This window comes from Oncorhynchus tshawytscha, linkage group LG25 (genome assembly GCF_018296145.1).
Source record: "Oncorhynchus tshawytscha isolate Ot180627B linkage group LG25, Otsh_v2.0, whole genome shotgun sequence".
NCBI classification, from domain to species: domain Eukaryota; kingdom Metazoa; phylum Chordata; class Actinopteri; order Salmoniformes; family Salmonidae; genus Oncorhynchus; species Oncorhynchus tshawytscha.
The window spans coordinates 33140118-33168012 of record NC_056453.1 but is presented as its reverse complement, the minus strand read 5'-3'; the positions used below and the strand labels follow the sequence as shown (position 1 = coordinate 33168012).

The 27895-nt window shown below is 43.8% G+C and overlaps 2 protein-coding genes across 2 annotated transcripts; one reads left to right on the top strand and one right to left on the bottom strand.

Moving 5' to 3' along the window:
- LOC112247656 (ankyrin repeat domain-containing protein 2) lies at positions 1-11549 on the bottom strand. Its single transcript, XM_042305854.1, has 9 exons — positions 11328-11549; positions 5738-5842; positions 4818-4958; positions 4536-4639; positions 3987-4089; positions 3599-3697; positions 3140-3238; positions 457-555; positions 1-339 (listed from the first exon to the last, which is right to left on the bottom strand). The coding sequence occupies exons 1-9, from the start codon at positions 11388-11390 to the stop codon at positions 193-195; spliced, it is 960 nt and encodes a 319-aa protein (XP_042161788.1). The 5' UTR covers positions 11391-11549; the 3' UTR covers positions 1-192.
- Positions 11550-14203: 2654 nt separating this feature from the next.
- On the top strand, positions 14204-27654 carry st3gal7 (ST3 beta-galactoside alpha-2,3-sialyltransferase 7). The gene is made up of 8 exons (XM_042306257.1): positions 14204-14414; positions 15003-15154; positions 15246-15366; positions 18989-19347; positions 19715-19901; positions 22677-22817; positions 26834-26983; positions 27170-27654. Exons 2-8 carry the CDS (start codon positions 15009-15011, stop codon positions 27254-27256), a joined length of 1191 nt encoding a protein of 396 aa, XP_042162191.1. The 5' UTR covers positions 14204-14414; positions 15003-15008; the 3' UTR covers positions 27257-27654.
- The last annotated feature ends 241 nt before the right edge of the window (positions 27655-27895 follow it).

Here is a 27895-nt window from a genome sequence, read left to right as displayed (position 1 = left end):
GTGGGATGTGGAGGTTTAGGGCTGAAGGCTGATTTGGTGGTCTGGTTAGCTAGGTACCAGTGGGATGTGGAGGTTTAGGGCTGAAGGCTGATTTGGTGGTCTGGTTAGCTAGGTACCAGTGGGATGTGGAGGTTTAGGGCTGAAGGCTGATTTGGTGGTCTGGTTAGCTAGGTACCAGTGGGATGTGGAGGTTTAGGGCTGAAGGCTGATTTGGTGGTCTGGTAAGTTAGGTACCAGTGGGGGTACCAGACCCACCTCCCTCAGCTGGTCCAGTTTCTCCAGAGTCTCCTTGGTGTCAAACTGCCACTCTTTCACCTGCTCCACTGCTGTAAAGCCCTCCTGAAACACACAGACACGTGATTGTACAAACAGTTACACACGGAAGCAAAAAGACACATTTGAATAGAAAATGTCTATGCCAACCTCAAGTTTTATTTGAGAAGATGTGATACTCACATGGTTTTTGAGCCTTGTATCAGCCCCTCCAACAATGAGCAGCTTGAGTATCTTATATCTGCCCAGACGCACAGCATCATGCAGAGGAGTGTCCCCCTCCTGGAATACACAATTACAATACTACACTATGAAGACAACCAAGATAATGATGACAACGAGGACAACCAAGATAATGATGACAACAAAGACAACCAAGATAATGATGACAACCAAGATAATGATGACAAACAAAGACAACCAAGATAATGATGACAACGAGGACAACCAAGATAATGATGACAACAAAGACAACCAAGATAATGATGACAACAAAGACAACCAAGATAATGATGACAACGAGGACAACCAAGATGATGAGCCACATTGTTACAATGATGATGTTTGTTTATTGTATTACAAGAGGAAAGGAATGATAAAAGGCTTTTTAAGCACCAATACCACATAAAACTGGTAGAAAGAGGAGGAAGGGAAGTGCTATTAAGGTACACAATAGTACATTTTGGTAGACAGAAGGTGCTCTTTGGTAAAAGGGGTGAATTGGTCATCAAAAGGAAAGGAGGACCAAGGCACTCTTCATGTAATTAATTAAAATGCCTGTATTTGTATGGCATGTTCAATAGAAACAAAGTTTTTTTTAAATCAGACGCGTTTCGGCTGCATGGCCTTCGTCAGGGAGGACAAAGAAATAATTCAATGTCCTCTTTTGAACAGCTTTTTCAATTAGCCCTAATTTGAAGAGGGCATAGTTACAAAATTGATTGCACACACCTAGTAAGCAATACCATACACATTAAAAAGTTAAATACAGTAGCTATGTTATCAAAACATTCAACTTCAAGCTAGAAATATCAGAACGCCTAGAAAGGTAGTTCTAACCTTAAATATGACTGGGAGAAGTGTCAAGAATAAGAAAGCAATATATTCCCTAGTACACTAGAACACAGCAAACATAGACAACAACAGTCTAAACATGGCTGAGGGCAATTGAGCAAAAAGTCCACTAGATGACAGCAAATGGACCTATCACAACCCTACAGGAAGGGTGAGAAATCCATATCTTCATTTAAACCAGGGTACTTAGTGGCCTGTAGTTTGTAAATCCATATCTTCATTTAAACCAGGGTATTTAGTGGTTGTAGTTGGTAAATCCATATCTTCATTTAAACCAGGGTATTTAGTGGCCTGTAGTTGGTAAATCCATATCATCATTTAAACCAGGGTATTTAGTGGCCTGTAGTGTGTAAATCCATATCTTCATTTAAACCAGGGTATTTAGTGGACTGTAGTTTGTAAATCCATATCTTCATTTAAACCAGGGTATTCAGTGGCCTGTAGTTTGTAAATCCATATCTCCATTTAAACCAGGGTATTTAGTGGCCTGTAGTTTGTAAATCCATATCTCCATTTAAACCAGGGTACTCAGTGGCCTGTAGTTTGTAAATCCATATCTCCATTTAAACCAGGGTACTCAGTGGCCTGTAGTTTGTAAATCCCTATCTTCATTTAAACCAGGGTATTTAGTGGCCTGTAGTTTGTAAATCCATATCTCCATTTAAACCAGGGTATTTAGTGGCCTGTAGTTTGTAAATCCAAGAACTTTCCCTTTGGTTTAACTGTTTAAGACGGTCCCCTTTTCTAATTGAGGCCGGAACATGATCAATACCCATAGCTTGTAGGGAGGCAGGGTTGCCATGGTGTAAGGACTTATGGTGCCTTGCCGTGGGGTAGTCTCCATTGCCTACCCGCATGGCGTACTTGTGTTCCGCTAAGCGGTCTTGAAGGTGTCTCTTTGTCCGTCCAATGTAGAACACCTTGCACTGTGGACATTCCAATCTATAGATGACATGAGTGGTTTTGCAGTTAATTAAATGCTTGACGTAATACTACATTTAGGAAGCTGTGTCAACAAAATACTTATTCTGGACAACCAAGATAATGATGACAACGAGGACAACCAAGATAATGATAACAACAAAGACAACCAAGATCATGATGACAACGAGGACAACCAAGATAATGATAACAACAAAGACAACCAAGATCATGATGACATCGAGGACAACCAAGATGATTTATGACAACAAAGACAACCAAGATAATGATGACAACAAAGACAACCAAGATAATGATAACAACAAAGACAACCAAGATAATGATGACAACGAGGACAACCAAGATAATGATAACAACAAAGACAACCAAGATCATGATGACATCGAGGACAACCAAGATGATGATGACAACAAAGACAACCAAGATAATGATGACAACAAAGACAACCAAGATAATGATGACAACTAAGACAACCAAGATAATGATGACAACGAGGACAACCAAGATAATGATAACAACAAAGACAACCAAGATCATGATGACATCGAGGACAACCAAGATGATGATGACAACAAAGACAACCAAGATAATGATGACAACTAAGACAACCAAGATAATGATGACAACTAAGACAACCAAGATAATGATGACAACAAAGACAACCAAGATAATGATGACAATGAGGACAACCAAGATGATGAGCCACATTGCTACAATGATGATGTTTGTTTATTGTATTTCAAGAGGAAAGGAATAATAAAAGGCTTTTTAAGCACCAATACCACACAAAACTGGCTTACAAAATCATATTAGACCAGGTATGATGCAGTGAGAAAGCATGATGTCCTACCCTGTCTCTGGCGTTGATTTTGGCTCCACTGTTCAGCAGGTGTCCCACTACATCAGAATGGCCTGTCCTGGTGGCCACATGGAGAGGGCTGGCCATCAGCTAGGGATGAGAGAGAGAGAAAGAGAGAGAGCGAGAGAGAGAGAGAGTTACAGCCAAAATGGGCGCATTTCTACTCATTTCCTCCTCTTCACCGGGATTGATGTGATATACATTGTGAAAGATGCTGCAGATAACAATTCCTTGTAGCTGAAATCTTCCCAATTCTACAAGTCAAAGGACAAAGAAACATGTATATTCTTAATATACGTATCTTAACCCCACTGAGGACAACCCTGGACTGGTGAAATGATAAGGCCGTGGGTAGATGGCCATTCTGTTAGCTGGCTAACTCCATAATGAATGAAATGTCAGTAGCTATAGTCGCACAAAAGCATCATGACACACACACCCACGTCTCACCTTGTCCCTGATGTTGAGGTCTGCTCCATGTTTCTGGAGGACCTCGATCACAGCCAGGCTTCCTCCTCTACAGGCCCAGTGAACAGCTCTGGACTCCAGCTGGAACACACACATGGCCACCTTCACTGTACAATGTCTGAGACTTAACCACTGACTCATCACCAGCTTTCCATTCCACAGCCCTAACCTTATCAATTATCCAGTTATCAGCACAATACTTGAGGTTATATAGAGGTTACAAACTGTATATATGATTAAAAGTTGTCTGTTTGTTCCCTAGTATTGGAGTTAAAAACACAATTATGTCAACTATGTAATTTCATAGCTTTTATCACGGCAACATACATTGACTATAGAACATACTGTGTTAATGTCAAGAGTCTCTCACCCGGTCTTTAGAATTGATGTTAGCTCCTTTCTCTAGAAGCTTCTGGATGATGGTAGAGTGTCCCTCGATGGAGGCAAAGTGCAGTGCTGTCCTCCTTAACTGGAAAAATATTTAGTTATGTAAGATGTTGATCTGTTGAAATGATATCTGTTTCAGGTAAAAGGTATAATTGAGTTGTGTAAAATATTTTGTGCTACTGCTACAGTACGGCAAGGCCATTGCAGATTGCTAGGCCACAATCATTTCAATTGACCTCTTGGACAATACAGTTGAACTTTGAACTATTGAGGCCAGATCTTTCAATCAACAAGTAAATACATATATTTTGTGAAGTGAAGTCACATGACTGGATTTTAACCTTTGTTTTAAGCCTTTTCCAGAAATGGGAATTAGACCAAAAATTAAAGCAATTGTCTGAGGATGGTGCTAGACCTTCTGACATTAAAAGAAAAAGTGATCGTTCGGTGAAAGAAGCTTAATAAAGGTTAAAATCCAGATCATGTGACATGATAAGCTGACCATATACCATACAGACTAGTACTTTCCTCATCACTGAAATTGGGGTCTCCTCCATCTTCCAGATATTTCTCCACCACTTTGAGTTTACCCTGAGTCGCTGCCTTCATGAAGTCAAAAGTGTCTACAGGTCCTAACTGAAGGGAAACACAGGGACCCATAAAAACGTGTTTGTGTTACTCTCTGGGACTTGCAACTGATCCAGAATCAGCAAACCTTGGTCCCACTCTTCAAAATGACAAACAAGAGTATATTCTGCATTGTTCCGGTCATCAAAAATAAATATTGCTAAATGTGATATAAATGTTGCCTCACCACAGGTATGTCCATGGCCACCTTGGATGAGGACCCTGCCTTCTTCAACTTCCTCCTCCGGCAGATCTCCTTGATGCTCTCTGGTCCTCCCTGATCAACTATCTTCCCCTCTGAAAATGAATTCCTCTCTCTCTCCTCTGGCTAGGGGAGACAAGATGGTGGTCAGAAGATTAGATTCTCCTCTCATACAGACTGACTCAGAATTAACAACAATAAAGAATACGACTGCCAAAACACAAGATAGATCACATTCATGGTGTAATTATATCTAATATTGTCTTAACTATTAAACATATTACTATTGGCTCATTCTTCATACACCAGCCCTAGAGTCTGGTATGAGTGACTGGCCTCCCTTCCTTTGTTCTGTGTCTAGTGTAAACCAACAGCTGTCTGAACAGTAGCTAGCCTCCACCTGATTTACTACCGGGGATAGAAGGGGAGTTGGTGTGAGAGGGTCAGGTCAGTGCCTGTAAAAGCAGAGATACCAGGGGCACATGTTGAAGTGGCTAATGGCCAGATACATTCATAGCATGGTAACCTCATAGCTTGTAAATGAGAACATGTTCTCAACAAAATATCTGGTAATATAACAATGTTGTTGGCAGTAACCAACCTTGGGGAAATATAAACAGCCTCTTGAGGTAGATATAGGTGAATATAGATATAGGGGAATATAGATATAGGGGAATATAGATATAGGGGAATATAGATATAGGGGAATAGGTTGTGTGTTCTTCATAAAATACAGGTGAATAGAATCAAATATTGTCTCAATAACAAGCCTGGTAAAAGAGAGCTAAGTAGAATGTATTGACAGTAAACTATTGCTGGATTTACAATGTGGGATTCACAGATTAATGTAACTGAGGGTGAATACATAACCAAATGTATCAGAAGTTTACTGCCTTTTCCTTTACCTGGATGCTTTCAACGTTGTGATTGGTGGGTTCACAGCCTGGTTCTTCCTGTTCAGGTGTGTCCCACTTCATACGTCCCAGCTTCACCGCTCGCGCTCTGCGGCGCTGGTTAATAACAGAGAAATAATATTCAAATCATAACTAAGTGATAAACACACCTTAATGTACAATTAACAGACATGCAAAAATAGAAAGACAAGCAAAACATTATTTTCCATTTGTAGAAAACCGGCGTAACCCTTCTGCAGTACTTATGTTTACAGTTTAAAAATAAAATAAAAGCTTTGGTACGTGATGAATTTGAAAAACTGTTAGTACAAAACTCCAAACTGACAACACTCGTAAAGCAGCCATTTTACAATCAAAACCGTTCATTACGCATTCATTTTGTTTGCAGACATCGTTCACCACACAACCATTGATCCAAAATCTAAGTTTGCTGTGAAATATAATGAGTACATTGGTTTCATCACCAAAACACAACATAATGATATCTTCTCAATATAGTTATTTGAACAACCAGCTAATCCAACAGTACTGTAAAGTGCAATACATTACACTGTGTTTTACATTAGGCAACACTTGCACTACCCATTAAAATGGACTAAACATCACATTTCCATCATTTCTATCCCATGTGTGATCAAAGGTGTGATCATTGGAAACATCTTTCACAATGTATTCAAATGAAAGAAATGAAGGAAACAATGTTTAGCAGCACTAGTATGCATCAAGCCTGTTTTGAGCATTTCACCCATAGAAAGAATTAACAGTAAATATGTTAATTGTTCATGCACCTGGGGAAAAACCTTTTGGCATGGTGAATCCAAGCCTGACATAGGTCTGGCCTGATGCCATTGCATGCTTCATCCATGGCCCAAAGGAGGGTAGTGGAAATCATACATCTTCCACCTGCATTGTAATGGTGTATTGTATTGTACAGCATTGCACTTATCTATTGTAGAGGTCCTGTACGTGACTCAGTTAGTAAGAGCATGGCACCAGCAAGACCAGAGTTGTGGGTTTGATTCCCACTGGGTTCACATGCCAAAATATGTGGAATGTTGTCACTTTGGATGAAAGTGTTTGCTACATAAATGGCCTATATTACTGTAGTACAGTGCTGTATTAGCCTGTATTAAAGTACCGTATTGGCCAATGATATTTTAGTAAAGCAGTATGAAATCTCCTGATCAAAAAGACCCCAGAAATGTCATTTTGCATACATGTTTACTGTGTAGAGGATGCATTTCTTTCTTGTTTTGGAATTTCTGTATAATTTTCATATTGGTATTGTATTTATTTCTGTATTATTTTCTTGTTGGTATTGTATTTATTTCTGCACTGTAGGAGCTAAAAAATACAAGCATTTCACTGCGCCTGCTGTAACATCTATTAATCGGTGTACGCGACTGTTAGGTGCCTCCTAAGAAGAGGTAGGTGCAGGAGAGCAAGGAATTGCCAGTGGCACAGTCGTTTATTATAAAGTCCCAACCCAACAACAACAGGTTGGGAAACACACCCCAACGAAGTCGCCACACCTAGAGAAAATCACGAAACACACCCCAACGAAGTCGCCACACCTAGAGAAAATCACGAAACACACCCCAACGAAGTCGCCACACCTAGAGAAAATCACGAAACACACCCCAACGAAGTCGCCACACCTAGAGAAAATCACGAAACACACCCCAACGAAGTCGCCACACCTAGAGAAAATCACGAAACACACCCCAACCTAGAAAAATCACGAAACACACCCCAACGAAGTCGCCACACCTAGAGAAAATCACGAAACACACCCCAACGAAGTCGCCACACCTAGAGAAAATCACGAAACACACCCCAACGAAGTCGCCACACCTAGAGAAAATCACGAAACACACCCCAACGAAGTCGCCACACCTAGAGAAAATCACACAAACACACCACACCTAGAGAAAATCACGAAACACACCCCAACGAAGTCGCCACACCTAGAGAAAATCACGAAACACACCCCAACGAAACACACACCACACCCCAACGAAGTCGCCACACCTAGAGAAAATCACGAAACACACCCCAACGAAGTAGCCACACCTAGAGAAAATCACGAAACACACCCCAACGAAGTCGCCACACCTAGAGAAAATCACGAAACACACAAAGGAGAAACCTCTACTCCTAATACAGTACCAACGGTACAACGACTGTGAGAAACAAAAAACTAATAATCCCTCACAAAGACTAGCAGGCAGCGGAGGTTAATAAACCCACCCAAATGAACTAATAGGACACAGGTGTAAACAAAACAGACAGACACAAACGAAAAGGAAAAATGGATCGGAGGCAGCTAGCATGTCGGTGCTGACGACTGCCGAGCGCCGCCCGAATAGAGAGAAGAGCCACCTTCTAGTAGGCCGGCGCTGACGACTGCCGAGCACCGCCCGAACAGGGAGAGGAGCCACCTTCTAGTAGGCCGGCGCTGACGACTGCCGAGCACCGCCCGAACAGGGAGAGGAGCCACCTTCTAGTAGGCCGGCGCTGACGACTGCCGAGCACCGCCCGAACAGGGAGAGGAGCCACCTTCTAGTAGGCCGGCGCTGACGACTGCCGAGCACCGCCCGAACAGGGAGAGGAGCCACCTTCTAGTAGGCCGGCGCTGACGACTGCCGAGCACCGCCCGAACAGGGAGAGGAGCCACCTTCTAGTAGGCTGGCGCTGACGACTGCCGAGCACCGCCCGAACAGGGAGTGGAGCCACCTTCGGTGGAAGTCGTGACAGTGACCAGTAAACTTTGATTTGTTACATACAGTATATATCTGATCTTGTCAATAACATATTTTTATTTTATTTACTGTGAAGTAAAATCATAATAGTCATCGTCATAGTAGTACATTCAAGAGTGGTGTAGCGATCTAAGGCACTGCATCTCAGTGCTTGAGGCATCACTTCAGTGTCACTACAGACAGCCCGGTTCGAATCCACACGGTATCACAACTGGCCATGATTGGGAGTCCCATACGGTAGGGCAGCGCACAATTTGCCCAGCGTCGTCCGGGTTTGGCAGGTGTAGGCTGTCATTGTAAATAATAATTTGTTCTTAACTGACTTGCCTAGTTAAATTTATAAAATTATAATAATTAAAATATATATAATACCTTTTATGTTTCTATTTTTCAGACATACATTTGAATGATGTAGTTCTCTAAATCTGTAGCAGACAAGCCAGTGTAAATTCTAGGTTTACCAGACAGTTAAGTGATTATCGATTAAGAGCAGTTGGATTAAGTAATAGTAAAATGTATTTTCGAATATGAGAAAATAATCATATCAAAAGTAATGTGAGCATTGCATTGTGAAACAAAATGACTTTATATGAACATGTATTGTAATGTGAAACATTTATTTCTAGATAAAACACTGATTACGTTTTGTGAAAAAGTGACTTATGATTTTGTGTGTTGAATTGTCAATTGAAAATGTGCTTAAAGTTTTGGAACAACTGCCTGTTTGATGATCTGTTTTGCATTTTGTACTAAGAGTTGTGAAAATGTACCACATACTTGCACTAAATATTACACTAAAGCGATGAACAAAAGTGTAACATGAGATTAGTGGTAAATATAATGTATAACTAACAAGCTAATTTCCCTCTAGTGCTGAACTGCTGGTGTAAGAAAGTATAAATGAAGTCATTCATTAAAATCTGTGAATCCCAAATCTGTCTGCTTGTAGAGGAAGGTGATATGTAACTCTGCTCTCTCCCTGGAGCCAGTATCAAACAATCTGTTAAGAGGCATGGATCATAGAGGAATCTACAAGAACACTTGTCCATGCAATATCATGTATTTTTGCCCGGACTAGTCAAATGAATCATTGCAAACTGAAATGATGATATTAGAAGGGTAAAAACATGAACAAATAAAAAGTAAAATCATTGCAGACACCATGACATTCAAATGTCTATGAAAGTGTCTATGAAACAAAATACATGTCTAATCAAGGACATTACTTTATTTATATTTCAGTAATTACTTGATTTCATGTATTAGTTGTAAAGATGTAGCAATGTTCTATAGATAGCCTACTGTAGGTCAGAGGTCAGGCTGTTAAGTTAATAAGCTGTAAACTATTTCAGAAGCAGCAACGGGTCATGTGGTTATAGATACCTCAGATAACTATAGGTCACGCCAGGGGGAGAACTGCCCCCTCTCATTGAAGCCATGAAGTTCATGGCCGACCAGAGAACTGCAGGCAGTTGTTTTCAGAAAGCAGTATCCCCCTGTGTACTGAATGGGAAAATGGCAATCTTCGTGGTCAATATTTGTGTGAATGAAATTAAAATCAGAAGACAGTCACAGCATCAATAATTGCTTCTATTACACCAGATGTACAGTATGTCATTGAACGAATTATAAACAAATCTCACAAAGAACAAGTTAAAAGGATACATTTGTTGCTACCGGCAGCCTGCAGTCCCCGGTCGGACTTAAACTTGAAATACTCAATGAGAGTGGGCAGTCGTCCTCCCCACTTCCTGAAGCGGTCGCCATTCTCCCCACTTCCAAGAAACGCCATCTTAGCAAGCTAAAACCGACTTCCTGAGCTTTAAATGGTGTGATGTCATTGATGGCTTTGTCTATTCTTATACAGTCAATGGGTCACACATAGTCACACAGTCACAGCAAAGGCTAGCTCAGGTCACTCAGCCTCACACACAGTTCACACCAGCTAATGCAAGTGCATGTACTGTATGTGTGGGTGTTTGTACACATGTTTGTGTCTATGTTAAAATGTACAGTAGGATACGTCATTGTTTTAAAGGCCCAGATATTTTCCTGTGTTTTATATCATTTCCACACTATGAGGTTGAAAAAATACTGTGAAATTGTGAAAATGATGACAATGCCCTTTTAGTGTAAGAGCTGTTCGAAAAGATCTCCTGAAATTTCAGCCTGTTTTGGTGGGATGGAGTTTTGACCTTCCATGGTAACAGCACCAAGCTGTATATTAGTTAATAGACCAATTAGAAAGAGAGTTCCAAACCTCTCTGCCAATAACAGATCGTTTCCAGTTTTCCCCTCCTTACTCAGTTCTAACATAATTCTTGCTTGAGAAATTTGCTTCAAAGCTATTTTTGTTTATTTTTAACAATTTTAAATGAAAACAAACTGTTACCCAGAAAGGATTTTATATTGAGATTTTAAAAAGGCTGCATTGGACCGTTAAATACTCATCTGTGGCTAAATATGATGGCATTAATGATCTCTCAGGCAACTTTTTCAATGTAAAACAATTGTCTATTATGTCATGAATCGGATTCAGCCCTGAATCTCCCATCCATCTTCTTTAGAGCCTTGGTTAGGAAAAGGTGTGAGGCACAGAAAGTATACAGCCTCGCAGGTTAGTGTCTCACTAGCCATCTCAATAGAGTTCCCTTTCATTTGTCTTCCTGGATAGTCACCCGTTGAAGTGTTCTGGGGTAAGGAATGGGTTTTTTAATACACCATTGTTGTTTATCATAACGCAATGACGTGTTACCTATTTACTACTAGAATGCATCTTGAGTTTAAAACGTGCTAAATAAGTGCTCATTTCCCCCTACCTCAGACTTCTTGAGGTCCTGTTCTGCTGTCACATTGGTAGCCCACTGCACATCCTCCTCCATACTGGGATGTCTGTTCAGGCTTGAAATGGAAACAAAACGACAGAAACACAACCTGTGGTGGAAACAACTTCACAATTCTCACTTCCAATTTACATCTAACAGTTCTAACAGCTGAATAGCAAACAGATTGTCTGTCTAAATGTAAGTATAACCTGCTCAGGGGACCGGTTGGTTACCAGCTGGGATGTGGCAGTCCGGATGATCTTATACTTCCTGATTGGAATGCCAGGCTCACCAGGGGCATTGTGAAACCCTAGTAGACAGGTCTACTACTGTTGACCTGGAGCATGTGTGTGTGTGCATGTGTGTGACCCCCCCCTTACACACACACACACACACACACACACACACACACACACACACACACACACACACACACACACACACACACACACACACACACACACACACACACACACACACACACACACACACACTCTAGAGTCATGAGCAGAGGGTGCATTCGTTCCACGAGCTCTTAGTTTTACCCTGCCCCTGTGCCAGCCCTGTTAGCTGTTGTTTTACAAGGCCTCCAGACTCCAGGCCTGTAAACTCACAGTTTTGGACGATTACGTTATTTATAAGTGCGTCAAGTGATACCTTGTAAATATCGGCAAGGCTCAAACCGTGAAGCAACCAATCAGAGACCGGAGTCGAGGACCGTCCTTTAAGGATTCAGTTTGACACAATTATCAGTCGGTTTATCAGTCTGTATCAAAAGCCTTTGTATGTTACAAATGTTGTTCACAGTCCCCCCCCACACCCACACACACACACACACACACACACACACACACACACACACACACACACACACACACACACACACACACACACACACACACACACACACACACACAGCACACCACCCTTTCACATGCACACCTTTGAAAAGCAGTTGATAGCAAAGGTCAGGCTAACATACTGAGCAGCCCACCACCAGAGCATGCTACTTATCTGAGCTGTAATAAATGTGTGATCCAGCAGGATGAGTCATGGTGATTGATATACATCTCAGGTTAAGAGGACATTAGAGAGCAGTAAATAAGTATAGTTATTACTTAGGCTGTGTGTGTGTGAGACATCACCAGAACACTTGGGCCGAGAGCAGTGCACAGAACTCAATATGAGGCTCAGACGGATCAATGTAAAAAGGCATAGATAAAAGTTATTACATTTCTACAGATGGTCCCGTATTTCTCTACATACACTACCGTTCAAAAGTCCTTGTTTTTGAAAGAAAAGCACAGCGCAAACTGGCTCTAACCAGAATAGAAAGAGGAGTGGGAGGCCCCGGTGCACAACTGAGCAAGAGGACAAGTACATTACACTGTCTAGTTTGAGAAACAGATGCCTCACAAGTCCTCAACTGGCAGCTTCATTAAATAGTACCCGCAAAACACCCATCTCAACTTCAACAGTGAAGAGGCGACTCCGGGATGAGGTCTTCTAGGCAGAGTTGCAAAGAAAAAGCCATATCTCAGACTGGCCAATAAAAATAAATGATTAAGATGGGCAAAAGAACACAGACACTGGACAGAGGAACTCTGCCTAGAAGGTCAGCATCCCGGTGTCGCCTCTTCACTGTTGACGTTGAGACGGGTGTTTTGCAGGTACTATTTAATGAAGCTAGATACTCAACTAGTCTAAAGAAGGCCAGTTTTATTGCTTCTTTATTTAGAACAACAGTTTTCAGCTGTGCTAACATTATTGCAAAAGGTTTTTCTAATGATCAATTCGTCTTTTAAAATGATAAGCTAACACAACGTGCTATTGGAACACAGGAGTGATGGTTGCTGATAATGAGCCTATGTAGATATTCCATAAAAATCTGCTGTTTCAAGCTACAATAGTAATTTACAACATTAATAATGTCTACACTGTATTTCTGAGCAATTTTATGTTATTTTAACAGACAAAAATGTGCTTTTCTTTAAAAACAAGGACATTTCTAAGTGACCCCAAACTTGTGAACGGTCGTGTACGTTAGCATACACACACACACACACACACACACACACACACACACACACACACACACACACACACACACACACACACACACACACACACACACACACATCCTCAATTTTCCAACGACACGAGGTGCACATCCTCAATTTTCCAACGACACGCACACACACACACACACACACACACACACACACACACACACACACACACACACACACACACAGAGGTGCACATCCTCAATTTTCCAACGACACGCACACACACACACACACACACACACACACACACACACACACAGAGGTGCACATCCTTTCCAACGACACGCACACACACACACACACACATCCTCACATTTTCAACAACACACACACACACACACACACACACACACACACACAGAGGTGCACATCCTCAATTTTCCAACGACACGAGGTGCACACACACACACACACACACAACACACACACACAAACACACACACACACACACACACACACACACACACACACACACACACACACACACACACAGAGGTGCACATCCTCAATTTTCCAACGACACGCACACACACACACACACAAACAAACACACACAAACACACACACACACACACACACACACACACACACACACACACACACACACACACACACACACACACACACACACACACACACACACACAGACACACTGGCTGTTGTTCCTGTGAGCCTGACCGTCTTACTGTGTAACAGTAGGTCAATTATTAATTTTCAGTTAGGAAGGAGGAGGCAGAGTTCACTGGTGCATGAACAGCATTACACGCTCTCTGACACAGATGTAGAATCAGCTCACCCTCACCTTAATCTTAACGTTTACCACAAGTAGTACAAACGCAAAACTGACCTTAGATCAGCGGTTAGGGACATCTTCAGTTAAGTGTGGCAGCCATTTTAGCTGATTATAGTAATTTGCTTGTTCGTCACCAGAGCATGGAGGACAGAAGAAGAACACCACAGACGACTGCTGTCTACAGACTTTCTCTAACATCTCTGAGCCCCTAGTCTTTAGGTAGGTATTTTTGCTTATTTTTTCTGATATGAAATATTTTGAATTGTTCTATTCAACCTTCATTTAGACAAGTTTGTCACTGAGATATGCCTTTGTTAAGTTTACTAGTGGCTGTGTGGAGTTAGCTAGCAATAGCACCCTTCAGTAAATATTGTCAATGTCTTGGTGTGGACAGTTTTAATGGATTTCAGGACAAGCACAGAAAAATAGGATCTCATCCCTAACCTTTCCCCTGGTGTGACACTAACCCTATAATAATTTAAAGGGTGTTTATTTTTGCACTGTAATGGAAATGCATGTATTGAATAGCCCAACTCTCACTGAGACACCCGCAGGGAATGGGGACACAGACAGAAACATCATCGTCCAGCACCCCTGGAGCAGTTGGAGCAGTTGGTGACAAGAGCACAGCAACAGTGTTTTTCACAATGTTAGCTCCAGGACTCGAACCAAAATCTTGCGGTTACTGGCCCAACGCTTGAACCTCAAGGCTACCTGTCTCCCCTGCTGAATGGCCACAATCTGGCTGAACCCTAACGTTAGCCACAACCACAATCGTGATCCTACCTTTCCCTGGTCTGACTCCAGGTCAGCATGGTGACTCTGAAACACCTTAGTGTGGAGGACCCAGATGACTACAGCTCTCCTCCGGTGCCTGATGCTGACTTCACTGAGAAAACAGCTGTTACAGTTACACACAGGAGACCTACACCTGACACCAGGGAGATGCTACTCAGCAGGTATGGCTCTGTGTGTGTGTGTGTGTGTGTGTGTGTGTGTGTGTGTGTGTGTGTGTGTGTGTGTCATTCACGTATAACCTTTCTATTCCAGGACTAACAACCTAGCCTTGAGTCTAGTGCTGCTGGTGGGATGCTACTCTGCTATCCTGGTCCCTGCTCTTATACCTTCAGACCCTCTGTCAGGGGCTAACGACAATCAACACACTGACATGGTACTGAACACACACAAAAACACATGAATACATGAATACAGTTGAAGTCGGACACTTACATACACCTTAGCCAAATTAATTTTAACTCAGTTTGTCACCATTCCTGACATTTAATTCTAGAAAACTTCCCTGTTTTAGGTCAGTTAGGATCACCACTTTATTTTAAGAATGTGAAATGTCAGAATTATAGTAGAGAGAGTGATTTATTTCAGCTTTTATTTCTTTCATTGCATTCCCAGTGGGTCAGAAGTTTACATACACTCAAATTAGTATTTGGTAGCATTGTCATTAAATTGCTTAATGTGGGACAAATGTTTGGGTAGCCTTCCACAAGCTTCCCACAATAAGTTGGGGAATTTTGGTCCATTTCTCCTCACAGAGCTGCTGTAACTGAGTCAGGTTTGTAGGCCTCCTTGCTCGCACACGCTTTTTCAGTTCTGCCTATTTTCTATAGTATTGAGGTCAGGACTTTGTGATGGTCACTCCAATACCTTGACTTTGTTGTCCTTAAAAAATTTTTGCCACAACTTTGGAAGTATGCTTGGGGTCATTGTCTATTTGGAAGACACATTTGTGACCAAGCTTTAACTTCCTGACTGATGTCTTGAGATGTTGCTTCAATATATCCACATAATTTTCCTACCTCATGATGCCATCTATTTTGTGAAGTGCACCAGTCCCCCCAGCAGCGAAGCACCCACACAACATGATGCTGTGCTTCACGGTTGGGATGGTGTTCTTCGGCTTGCATGCCTCCCCCTTTTTCCTCCAAACATAACAATGGCTATTATGGTCACACAGTTCTATTTTTGTTTCATCAGACCAGAGGACATTTCTCCAAAAAGTACGATCTTCGTCCCCATGTGCAGTTGCAAACCATAGTCTGAATTTTTTATGATGGCTTTGGAGAAGTGGCTTCTTCCTTGCTGAGCGGCCTTTCAGGTTATGTCGATATAGGACATGTTTTACTGTGGATATAGATACTTTTGTACCTGTTCCCTCCAGCATCTTCACAAGGTCCTTTGCTGTTGTTCTGGGATTGATTTTCACTTTTTGCACCAAAGTACATTCATCTCTAAGAGACAAAACGCGTCTCCTTCCTGAGCTGTATGACGGCTGTGTGTTTCCATGCTGTTTATACTTGTGTACTATTGGTTGTACAGATGAACGTGGTACCTTCAGGCATTTGGAAATTGCTCCCAAGGAAGAATCAGACTTGTGGAGATCTACAGTTGTTTTGGCTGATTTCTTTTGATTTTCCCATGATGTCAAAGAGGCACTGAGTTTGAAGGTAGGCCTTAAAATACATCTACAGGTACACCTCCAGTTGACTCAAATGATGTCAATTAGCCTATCAGAAGCTTCTAATGTCATGACATAATTTTCTGGAATTTTCCAAGCTGTTTAAAGGCACAGTCAACTTAGTGTATATAAACTTCTGACCCACTGGAATTGTGACACAGTGAATTATAAGTGAAATAATCTTTCTCTAAACAATTGTTGGAAAAATGACTTGTGTCATGCACAAAGTAGATGTCCTAACCTACTTGCCAAAACTATAGTTTGTTAACAAGAAATTTGTGGAGTGGTTGAAAAACGAGTTTTAATGACTCCAACCTAAGTGTATGTAAACTTCCGACTTCAACTATATATTAGGGTGCGTGTTGTGTGTATTAAACTGAACTGATTTCTCTTACTCTAGTCTGTGCTGTAGGACTTATTGAACTCCCCCTCCCACTCCCCTCTCCTCTCTCCTACACGTCTTACTAAACTCCCCGACTCTCTCCCCTCTCCTCTCTCCTACACGTCTTACTAAACTCCCCGACTCTCTCCCCTCTCCTCTCTCCTACACACCTTACTAAACTCCCTGACTCTCTCCCCTCTCCACTCTCTTTCAGGTCACACGAAACTCCCTGTCCCTCTCCCCTCTCCTCTCTCCTACACGTCTTACTAAACTCCCGACCCTCTCCCCTCTCCTCTCTCCTACACGTCTTACTAAACTCCCGACTCTCTCCCCTCTCCCTCTCTTTCAGCTCACACTAAACTCCCTGTCCCTCTCCCTTCTCCCCTCTCCCCTCTCCTCCAGGTCATACTAAACTCCCACTCCCTCTCCCCTCTCCTCTCTCCTACACGTCTTACGAAACTCCCCGACTCTCTCCCCTCTCCCCTCTACCCTCTCTTTCAGGTCATACTAAACTCCCTGTCCCTCTCCCCTCTCCCTTCTCCTCTCTCCTCCAGGTCATACTAAACTCACCATCCCACTCCCCTCTCCTCTCTCTTCCAGGTCTTACTAAACTCCCCTCCCACTCCCTCTCCTCTCTTTCCAGGTCTTACTAAACTCCTCCTCCCACTTCCCTCTCCCCTCTCCTCCAGGTCATACTAAACTCCCTGTCCCTCTCCCCTCTCCCCTCTCCTCTCTCCTCTCTCCTCTCTCCTCCAGGTCATACTAAATTCACTGTCCCTCTCCCCTCTCCTCTCTCTTCCAGGTCTTACTAAACTCCCCGTCTCTCTCCCCTCTCCTCTCTCCTCTAGGTCATACTAAACTCCCTCTCCCACTTCCCTCTCCCCTCTCCTCTAGGTCATACTAAACTCCCATCCCGCTCCCCTCTCCTCTCTCTTCCAGGTCTTACTAAACTCCCCATCCCTCTCCCCTCTCCTCTCTCCTCCAGGTCATACTAAACTCCACGTCCCTCTCCCCTCTCCTCTCTCTTCCAGGTCATACTAAACTCCCCATCCCTATCCCCTCTCCTCTCTCTTCCAGGTCATACTAAACTCCCCATCCCTCTCCCCTCTCCTCTCTCTTCCAGGTCATACTAAACTCCCCATCCCTCTCCCCTCTCCTCTCTCTTCCAGGTCTTACTAAACTCCCCGTCTCTCTCCCCTCTTCTCTCTCCTCCAGGTCTTACTAAACTCCCTGTCCCTCTCCCCTCTCCCCTCACCTCTCTCCTCCAGGTCTTACTAAACTCCCCCTCCCACTTCCCTCTCCCTCTCCCCTCTCCCTCTCCCCTCTCCCCTCTCCCCTCCTCTCCCCTCTCCCTCTCCCTCTCCCCTCTCTTCCAGGTCATACTAAACTCCCCATCCCTCTCCCCTCTTCTCTCTTTCCAGGTCTTACTAAACTCCCCATCTCTCTCCCCTCTCCTCTCTCCTCCAGGTCATACTAAACTCACCGTCCCTCTCCCTCTCCTCTTTCCTCCAGGTCATACTAAACTCATCGTCCCTCTCCCCTCTCCTCTCTCCTCCAGGTCTTACTAAACTCCCCATCTCTCTCCCCTCTCCTCTCTCTTCCAGGTCATACTAAACTCCCCATCCCTCTCCCCTCTCCTCTCTCTTCCAGGTCATACTAAACTCCCCATCCCTCTCCCCTCTCCTCTCTCATCCAGGTCTTACTAAACTCACATCCCTCTCTCCCCTCACCTCTCCTCTCTCCTCCAGGTCATACTAAACTCACCGTCCCTCTCCCCTCTCCTCTCTCCTCCAGGTCATACTAAACTCACCCTCCCTCTCCCCTCTCCTCTCTCCTCCAGGTCGTACTAAACTCCCATCCCTCTCCCCTCTCACCTCTCCTCTATCCTCCAGGTCATACTAAACTCCCCGTCCCTCTCCCCTCTCCCCTCTCCTCCAGGTATTACTAAACCGCTCTGCCTCCCTGCTTGTGCAGCCCTGCCATCCGGGCTGGTGTGTGTCTCGTCTCCTCTCTCTGGACTCCTCCTCAGACCTCCAGAACATCCCTGTGTTCCTCCAGTCGGGGATTGCAGCAGACAGGCCTATTCCCTGGGACTTGGCTCCTCCCCTGGGCCTCCAGGGCTGTGACGAGAGGGTGGCTAGGGCCCTGTCCTCTCTAACTCATCCAGGCCTGCCCCCATCCCTGGAGGGGAGAGGTAGGGGTGGGGGCTGTAGGAGGTGTGTGGTGGTGGGCAGTGGAGGGGTGCTACATGGCAGCCACCTGGGATCCCATATTGACCAGTATGATGTCATCATCAGGTGAATGACCAATCAAACATACAATCAATGTAATTGTAAAAGAAGCACAATCTTTTTAAATCAGATAATATTTTCCATGACCCCCTACTGTACCTCCTAAGTGACAATCTGTTTCTGATATTATAACCAATCCCGTCTTTAGTTTTCCAGACTGCTAAAATAAATACATCTAAGGAACCAAACTAACCTCTACCACTCCTGGTCACTAAGGGGATACACTGGATTAGATTAGTATTTTCTGAAGCTGTGGTTTCCTTCTTCTCCTCTCTCACCTCCTTGCCCTCCTCTTTCTCCTCCTTGCCCTCCTCTTTCTCCTCCTTGCCCTCCTCTTTCTCCTTCCCCTTCACACTCTTCTTTGTCCTCTCAGGATGAACAATGCCCCAGTGTCAGGGTTTGAGAGGGACGCAGGCTCCAGGACCACTGTCCGTTTGATGTACCCAGAGGGAGCTCCCCTTTCCCCCAGCGAGTACAGACACACCTCCCTGGTTACCCTGGTGGTCTACAAGTGCCTGGACCTGGACTGGCTCACCTCTGTCATCACCAAACAGCCTCTGGTGGGAGCGTGTTTACTACCTGTTGGTTTCCCTGTTTACCTGTTGGTTTCCCTGTCAGAGACACAGTGGCTTGAGGAATTTTAGTGCAGATTTGCAGACAGAAAAGGACTTCTAAGTAGCCTCTATACATTCTGCTGTCCATGGACAGGCTTGGGTAGCTTACTTTCCGTTACAGTTACTACTTACCTGTCCAAGATTTCTATTAGTTACGTAACTTTTGGATTACCCTAACATAATCTGCACCTTCAGTTACTGCATTTGGTATGCTGTCATAGTGGTCTCTGACTTGTTGTCAGACTCACTCAGGTGGAATAAACTTAAAGGTCAATTGCACTTCCTGATTCGGCCTTGTTTTTCATCAATGTTCATTAAGAAATGCTAGCGGCCATGAGCGAAGGCAAACGAGAGTTGTGTTGGGGGTGTGGTTTGATGTGGGTGTTTCATGGCTCTGTCTTTGCCATTCAATCAAAACCTACAAGGACAGTAGCTAGCCAGTTTGACTTTAAACAGTATTGAAAGAAAGCTGGCGAAATGCATCAAACATGTCTGGTTGATTATGAGCTAGCTAGCTAACGTTAGCTAACGTTTCCCAGAAAACACGGTGCCTCCACGTGTTAATAGGCAAACAGGGGTATGAATTGTTGACATAATTGTAAACTAACCTTCATTTACTCGTTGTGACACATTCAGACTCTAAACTCCGTTTTAGACGAGACTGACTTTATGACCAAAATGATCCTATTTGCACTTTGCACTCAATTTTCATAAACATCCTTTCTGAATTTAAAAGTAATCCAAGAAGTAATAACCTAGTTTTTCAAAAGTATCTGTAATCAGATTACAATATTTGTAATGCCCTGACCATAGTAAGCTGTTTATTCTCTGTGTTGGTTGGGGCGTGATAGTGACTTGCGTGGGTCATCTAGGGGAATTTGTAATTCTATGGTGGCCTGATATGGTTCCCAATCAGAGGCAGCTATTTATCGTTGTCTCTGATTGGGGATCATATTTAGGTAGCCATTTCCTCATATGGTATTTGTGGGATCTTGTCTTCAGTTAGTTGCCTGTGTGCAATCCAGGTTCAATTCAAGCAATTCATGTTTCGTTTGGTAGTTTGTTGTTTTTGTTCGGTGTTCATTTATTAAAGGAATATGTACGCCTACCACGCTGTACCTTGGTCCAATCATTATAACGATCGTGACAGAAGATCCCACCAAAAAAGGACCCAGCAGCGTGGCCAGGAGGAGTGGACATGGGAGGACATCCTGATGGAGAAGGACCCTGGACGCGGGCCGGAGAGTATCGCCGTCCAAGGAAGCAGATGGAGGCAGCGAGAGAGGAACGGCGACGATACGAGGAGTTAAGTCGGGAGGTAGGCCACAAATTTGTGGGGGGGGGCACATGGAGCAGTCGGCGGAGCCAAGCAGTGAACCAGAGCCAGTCTGGGAGAAGAAGGAGAATTCGGAGGAGAGAGAAATGGGAGAGTTGTTGAGTTGGTGGAGGATTCTCGGATTTGGAATAAAGGAACGTGTTGTCAGTTTGGTGCCACCTGAGTCAGCTCCCCGTACTCGTCCTGCAACATGTGTTAAAGTTCCGAAACAATTGATGCCGGCTATACACACCAGGTCTCCAGTGTACCTTTACAACACAGTGCGTCCTGTGCCAACTCCTCGCACTCTCCCTCAAGTGCTCTGCTCCTCGCACTCGCCCTGAGGTGCGTGTCACCAGCCCAGTGCCACCTGTACTGGTCCTGTGCATCAGGCCTCCAGTGCGCCTCCATAGTCCAGTACGTCCTGTGCCTCCTCCCCACACTCTCCCTGAGGTGCGTGTCACCAGCCGGTACTCTAGTGCCGGCACCACGCATCAGGCCTCCAGTGCGCCTCCACAGTTCGGAGCTTCCGGCGACAGTTTCCAGTCCAGAGCTTCTGGCGACAGTTTCCAGTCCGGAACCTCCAACGACGGTCCACAGTCCGGAACCTCCAACGACGGTCCACGGTCCGGAACCTCCTGAGACGGTCTGTGATCCGGAACCACCAGCGAAGGTTGGCGGTCCAGAGCCTAAAGCGACGGTCGGCGGTCCAGAGCCTTCAGCAGGGGTACTCAGTCCAGAGCCTCCTACGACGATCTACGGTCCGGAGCCTCCGGCGATGATCCCTGCACCAGAGCCGCCATGGAGGAAGACGTATCTGCGAGCGGAGTGGGTACATCACCCCGCACCGGAGCCGCCCCCGACGCCCTGTGTCATCCATCATAGATGCCCACCCGGACCCTCCCTATTGAGTCAGGGGGTTGGTACTGTAACGCCCTGACCATAGTAAGCTGTTTATTATCTGTGTTGGTTGGGGCGTGACTTGGGCGTGTCATCTAGGTGAATTTGTATTTCTATGGTGGCCTGATATGGTTCCCAATCAGAGGCAGCTGTTTATCGTTGTCTCTGAATTGGGGATCATATTTAGGTAGCCATTTCCTCATTTGGTATTTGTGGGATCTTACAGTTAGTTGCCTGTGTGCACAACAGTAGCTTCATGTTTCGTTTGGTACTTTGTTGTTTTTGTTTGGTCTTCATTTATTAAAGGAATATGTACGCCTACCACGCTGCTACTTGGTCCAATCATTATAACGATCGTGACAATATTTTTACATATAACATAACTAATTACAGTTAGTTTTTTTCTAATCAGATTACATGCAACTGATTACTCCCCAAACCTGTCTATGTTTGTGTTCTAGAGCTGTTTCTGAACTGGTTCTGCTTCCTGTGGTTGGGTTGTCTAGAGCTGGTGGTCCAAGCTGTGGTTCTGGAGAGACATAGTGGAGAACATTCCTCTGAAGCCGAAGAACATCCAGATACTCAACCCAGTGATCATGCACAAGACAGGCATAGCACTGCAGAGATACACACAGCAACAGAGGAAGGTTAGTACTGATACACACAGCAACAGAGGAAGGTTACTACTACTGATACACACAGCAACAGAGGAAGGTTAGTACTGATACACACAGCAACAGAGGAAGGTTAATACTGAGACACACAGCAACAGAGGAAGGTTACTACTACTGATACACACAGCAACAGAGGAAGGTTAGTACTGATACACACAGCAACAGAGGAAGGTTACTACTGATACACACAGCAACAGAGGAAGGTTAGTACTGATACACACAGCAACAGAGGAAGGTTACTACTACTGATACACACAGCAACAGAGGAAGGTTACTACTACTGATACACACAGCAACAGAGGAAGGTTACTACTGATACACACAGCAACAGAGGAAGGTTACTACTGATACACACAGCAACAGAGGAAGGTTAGTACTGATACACACAGCAACAGAGGAAGGTTAGTACTGATACACACAGCAACAGAGGAAGGTTAGTACTGATACACACAGCAACAGAGGAAGGTTAGTACTGATACACACAGCAACAGAGGAAGGTTACTACTACTAATACACACAGCAACAGAGGAAGGTTAGTACTGATACACACAGCAACAGAGGACGGTTAGTACTGATACACACAGCAACAGAGGAAGGTTAATACTGATACACACAGCAACAGAGGACGGTTAGTACTGATACACACAGCAACAGAGGACGGTTAGTACTGATACACACAGCAACAGAGGAAGGTTACTACTGATACACACAGCAACAGAGGAAGGTTACTACTACTGATACACACAGCAACAGAGGAAGGTTACTACTACTGATACACACAGCAACAGAGGAAGGTTAGTACTACTGATACACACAGCAACAGAGGAAGGTTACTACTACTGAACACACAGCAACAGAGGAAGGTTACTACTACTGATACACAGCAACAGAGGAAGGTTACTACTACTGATACACACAGCAACAGAGGAAGGTTACTACTACTGATACACACAGCAACAGAGGAAGGTTAGTACTACTGATACACACAGCAACAGAGGAAGGTTACTACTACTGATACACACAGCAACAGAGGAAGGTTACTACTACTGATACACACAGCAACAGAGGAAGGTTACTACTACTGATACACACAGCAACAGAGGAAGGTTACTACTACTGATACACACAGCAACAGAGGAAGGTTACTACTACTGATACACACAGCAACAGAGGAAGGTTACTACTACTGATACACACAGCAACAGAGGAAGGTTACTACTACTGATACACACAGCAACAGAGGAAGGTTAGTACTGATACACACAGCAACAGAGGAAGGTTACTACTACTGATACACACAGCAACAGAGGAAGGTTACTACTACTGATACACACAGCAACAGAGGAAGGTTACTACTACTGATACACACAGCAACAGAGGAAGGTTACTACTACTGATACACACAGCAACAGAGGAAGGTTACTACTACTGATACACACAGCAACAGAGGAAGGTTACTACTACTGATACACACAGCAACAGAGGAAGGTTACTACTACTGATACACACAGCAACAGCAACAGAGGAAGGTTAGTACTGATACACACAGCAACAGAGGAAGGTTACTACTACTGATACACACAGCAACAGAGGAAGGTTAGTACTGATACACACAGCAACAGAGGAAGGTTACTACTACTGATACACACAGCAACAGAGGAAGGTTACTACTACTGATACACACAGCAACAGAGGAAGGTTACTACTACTGATACACACAGCAACAGAGGAAGGTTACTACTACTGATACACACAGCAACAGAGGAAGGTTACTACTACTGATACACACAGCAACAGAGGAAGGTTACTACTACTGATACACACAGCAACAGAGGAAGGTTAGTACTGATACACACAGCAACAGAGGAAGGTTACTACTACTGATACACACAGCAACAGAGGAAGGTTAGTACTGATACACACAGCAACAGAGGAAGGTTACTACTACTGATACACACAGCAACAGAGGAAGGTTACTACTACTGATACACACAGCAACAGAGGAAGGTTACTACTACTGATACACACAGCAACAGAGGAAGGTTACTACTACTGATACACACAGCAACAGAGGAAGGTTACTACTACTGATACACACAGCAACAGAGGAAGGTTAGTACTGATACACACAGCAACAGAGGAAGGTTACTACTACTGATACACACAGCAACAGAGGAAGGTTAGTACTGATACACACAGCAACAGAGGAAGGTTACTACTACTGATACACACAGCAACAGAGGAAGGTTACTACTGATACACACAGCAACAGAGGAAGGTTACTACTACTGATACACACAGCAACAGAGGAAGGTTACTACTACTGATACACACAGCAACAGAGGAAGGTTAGTACTGATACACACAGCAACAGAGGAAGGTTACTACTACTGATACACACAGCAACAGAGGAAGGTTACTACTACTGATACACACAGCAACAGAGGAAGGTTAGTACTGATACACACAGCAACAGAGGAAGGTTACTACTACTGATACACACAGCAACAGAGGAAGGTTACTACTACTGATACACACAGCAACAGAGGAAGGTTACTACTACTGATACACACAGCAACAGAGGAAGGTTACTACTACTGATACACACAGCAACAGAGGAAGGTTAGTACTGATACACACAGCAACAGAGGAAGGTTACTACTACTGATACAGCAACAGAGGAAGGTTACTACTACTGATACACACAGCAACAGAGGAAGGTTACTACTACTGATACACACAGCAACAGAGGAAGGTTACTACTACTGATACACACAGCAACAGAGGAAGGTTACTACTACTGATACACACAGCAACAGAGGAAGGTTACTACTACTGATACACACAGCAACAGAGGAAGGTTACTACTACTGATACACACAGCAACAGAGGAAGGTTACTACTACTGATACACACAGCAACAGAGGAAGGTTAGTACTGATACACACAGCAACAGAGGAAGGTTACTACTACTGATACACACAGCAACAGAGGAAGGTTACTACTACTGATACACACAGCAAACAGAGGAAGGTTACTACTACTGATACACACAGCAACAGAGGAAGGTTACTACTACTGATACACACAGCAACAGAGGAAGGTTAGTACTGATACACACAGCAACAGAGGAAGGTTACTACTACTGATACACACAGCAACAGAGGAAGGTTAGTACTGATACACACAGCAACAGAGGAAGGTTACTACTACTGATACACACAGCAACAGAGGAAGGTTACTACTACTGATACACACAGCAACAGAGGAAGGTTACTACTACTGATACACACAGCAACATAATCATTTTAAAGGACATACAGCTAACTGACAAAATAATGGAAACACCTGAGTAAGTGAGGGATACAAAGTATATTGAAAGCAGGTGCTTCCACACAGGTGTGGTTCCTGAGTTAAATAAGCAATTAGCATCCCATCATGCTTAGGGTCATGTATAAAAACGCTGTGCAGGCCATTGTTTTTTTTCCATTATTTTGGCTACCATGGCTATGCCCCTATAAGATGACAATGAATGGTTTGATGAGCCTGAATACGATGTAAACCATATGCCATGGCCATCTCAGTCATCAGATCTCAACCCAACTGAACACTTATGGGAGATTCTGCAGCGGCACCATAGACAGTGTTTTCCACCACCATCAACAAATGATGGAATTTCTGTGTCTTATCCCTCCAAAAGAGTTCCAGACACTTGTAGAATGTCTGCCCAGGTGCATTGAAGCTGTTATGGCTTGTGGTGGCACAATGCCCTACTAAGACACTATATTGGTGTTTCCTTTATTTTGGCAGTTTCATGTACATGTACAGTATAAATGCATCCCCAATGGATGAATGTTGCAATCATTGAATGGCTCTCTCCACATGGTTTGCTTTAACATTTGGGTGGAAGTGTTTCTTGTTAGATTGATGTAGTCTGAACACGTGTTAGCCTTAATAAACACTTAATTGCCATCCTCTCTTCTCTCCAGTTAGTTCCTACGTTAGGTGCCAGTGCGGTGGTGATGGCCCTACAGCTGTGTGATGAGGTGAGCCTGGCAGGGTTTGGTTATGACCTGCAGCATCCCGGTGCCAGACTACACTACTATGAGAGTCTAAGTATGGACGCCATCAAGGCCCAGGTACACTACAGTCTATAAGAGCAGTGGAGAGAGAATGACAAACACTGATTGTTTGCTGTTCCCATCAAAACATTTGTTCACTTGTGCTACTCGTAAGGTCCAGGTCAGAGAAGCACTTTTGAATTATAAATATTTTTCAAATGAAAGTCTCATAAGTATCTTCCTGTATTGATTGTCTTTGTCCAGGTAGTACATGATGTGAGCGCTGAGAAGCTCTTCCTCAGAGAGCTAGTGGCTGCAGGTGTCTTGACTGACCTCACAGGGGCGCTGTGACAAAGAGACAGTACCAGGGATGGACCCTGTTCTACCAGTTGTGGTTGGAGGTTAACTGCGTTGCTCAAGGACAGAACGGCAGATTTTTCCACCTTGCCGGCTCGGGGAACCAGCGGCCTTTCTTAACAACCCCTGGTTCCTTTTCCTAGCATGATGATTCAACCAATCAAGGCTTAGTTGAAAAATGTACTATTATTATATACTATATTATGCACTATAAAAATGTATGCGCCCATTACTGTAAGTCGCTTTGGATAAAGGTGTCTGCTAAATGTCATATGTAATTATTATATATTAAATGCCCAAAGCAGCCGTTTGTATATCGATATCAAATAATTTCTGGGTAACAGTTAAGTACCTTACTGTAATAGATTTAAATAAAAATATGCCCAAAAATCTTTCTCCAGTAAGAATTTAGCTAGGACTGTCTGGGAGTGGTCTGAGTGGGGAGGGAAAACTGAAAACTAGCTGTTATTGGCAGAGGTTTGGAACTCTCTTTGTTATTGGTCAATTAACTCATTTACTGCATGGTGACGCCACCATGGAAAGCAGAAACACCCTCCCGTGCAAACCTGCTCATTAGAAGGTCATGTATAGATTGTATTTTCAACCAACAACTATCAGGAAATAACACTGAAC